This window comes from Pseudophryne corroboree, chromosome 1 (assembly GCF_028390025.1).
Source record: "Pseudophryne corroboree isolate aPseCor3 chromosome 1, aPseCor3.hap2, whole genome shotgun sequence".
In the NCBI taxonomy this organism is placed as follows: domain Eukaryota; kingdom Metazoa; phylum Chordata; class Amphibia; order Anura; family Myobatrachidae; genus Pseudophryne; species Pseudophryne corroboree.
In genome coordinates, this window is record NC_086444.1 from 151,749,333 (window position 1) to 151,751,163 (window position 1,831).

The following is a 1,831-nucleotide window of genomic DNA, read 5'->3' on the forward strand; positions in this document are numbered from 1 at the left end:
GTAACCAGCATTCCATTCCAGTACTCTGACCTCCGTCATAAGATCACCTCTGGTCAGACGTACTGGTATCATAACACCTTTATAAAATTGTTGGCATCAATTATTTCTTGTTTTCTACCGGAATACTTACCACTTTCGAGAAGGAACGAAGTGTGACGGCGCCCCAGGTAACCTGAAATAGTAATAAAAGAATTATAAAATTGAGTGGGATTTGAAATATATATTATACACAATAGGGTATTCCCAAGTCTACCCTTATAACCCCCTTTTCAACTTAGCAGAACTGGGATACGACTTGGATGGAGGCACACCTGCTATATATATAACCCTTGTACACTGTGGTAGCCACAATTAGGGGCTACATTTGGAGGCACTGCTGAGATCCTAAGATAGATTCTAAATAGTACACCATCTACCTGTTCATTGACCATGGAAGTTATAACTGATAAAGATATATATCGCTGGTGTAATGATCATGGTATAGATGTACGATGCAGTTTAAGTATTGTGGGAAATTCCGTAGGATTCACTGATGAGGAAGTGATTACGGAAGCACGGAAACTATGGGGTGTAAAAGTACCGATTCTAGTGGATAAGTGGAAAGGAGAGACCGGGGAGATTCGGGCCGTATTGATAACTACCAAAGACTATCTAGATGCATCCCTGATTCCTGCCAATGTATTAGTAGGAGGAGCAGTGAGTAGGAGATGGCAGATAATGTGGCCCCGAGACGTTAGCAATAGCGACCGGGAGAGCCCTGAGACTAGCCGATTGGGGGAGGGGGTAGCAGTACGAGAAGAGAATTCTCAAAACAGGGGGGATAACCCTCAACCTTCCATGCCTAAAGACCCGCCTAATGACTCCACTAGTGAAACCATAGAGCCCCAAGTTGAAACCGTTATGGATAAAGTGGTGAGCCATTTCGAACGTTGGCACTACGAAGGAGGATACCGGAGACTGCGAGTATTCTCAGGGATACTACCAATACCCACCGGGGAAGAAGGATATGATGCTTGGCGGGAGGCCGCCATACAACATTCAGAAGAGTGGCGTTGTCCTGAACATATCAAAAAGCAGAGGATCGTAGAAAGTTTAAGAGGCCCTGCTATGGGAATCATCCATGCCACCCGCCGCAGTAATTCTAATGCCACATTGAAGGATTACTTTAACGTGTTGGATTATTCTTTTGGAACATTGGAGGACCTAGGGGATATTTTAGTACGCCTAAATCAGACTTATCAAGAACCCTCGGAAACTCTCACTAACTTCATCTACCGGATAGACAAGATTCTATACAAACTCCTCGATAAAGGAGGAATCCAATCATCAGAAATTGATGAACGACGCCTCAAACAATTATTGAGAGGAGCCCTAACAACCAATCTGGTGGCCCAACGACTTAGGTGTAGTGGACCCGGGGCAAAACCCCCAACTTTGAGTGAGTTGATTAAAGATGTGAAGTTGGAAGAAGTCCAAATAGAAAATAGGGAAAAAAGCCTAAAAAGGGTGAAAGTCGTAGTACCCTCATCAGTGGAACCCCCTCTAATGTTCTCTCTCCCAATGAGAGATTATATAAACTGTTAGAAGAGCAAAATCATAAATTAGACCAAATAATAACACTACAGCGAAATGTCTCTTTGCCATAAAATCGTGGAAGGGGAAGAGGATCCGCTTGACGAATGGAGAACAGAGATCAGGTCATCTGTTATCGGTGTGGTCAGATGGGCCATCGATCATTTGAGTGTCCACAGGTGGTAAATTATGGCATGAGTACTGATACGCTTGACAGGCGAAATACTACTCCGCCGGAAAACCAGGGAGGGACGGCGAT

General features: G+C 44.1%; 1 protein-coding gene across 1 annotated transcript; it reads left to right on the plus strand.

The window, feature by feature from the left end:
* Positions 1–429: 429 nt before the first annotated feature.
* Positions 430–1,584, plus strand: LOC134886420 (paraneoplastic antigen Ma1 homolog). Its single transcript, XM_063913152.1, has one exon. It carries the CDS (start codon positions 430–432, stop codon positions 1,582–1,584), a length of 1,155 nt encoding a protein of 384 aa, XP_063769222.1.
* The last annotated feature ends 247 nt before the right edge of the window (positions 1,585–1,831 follow it).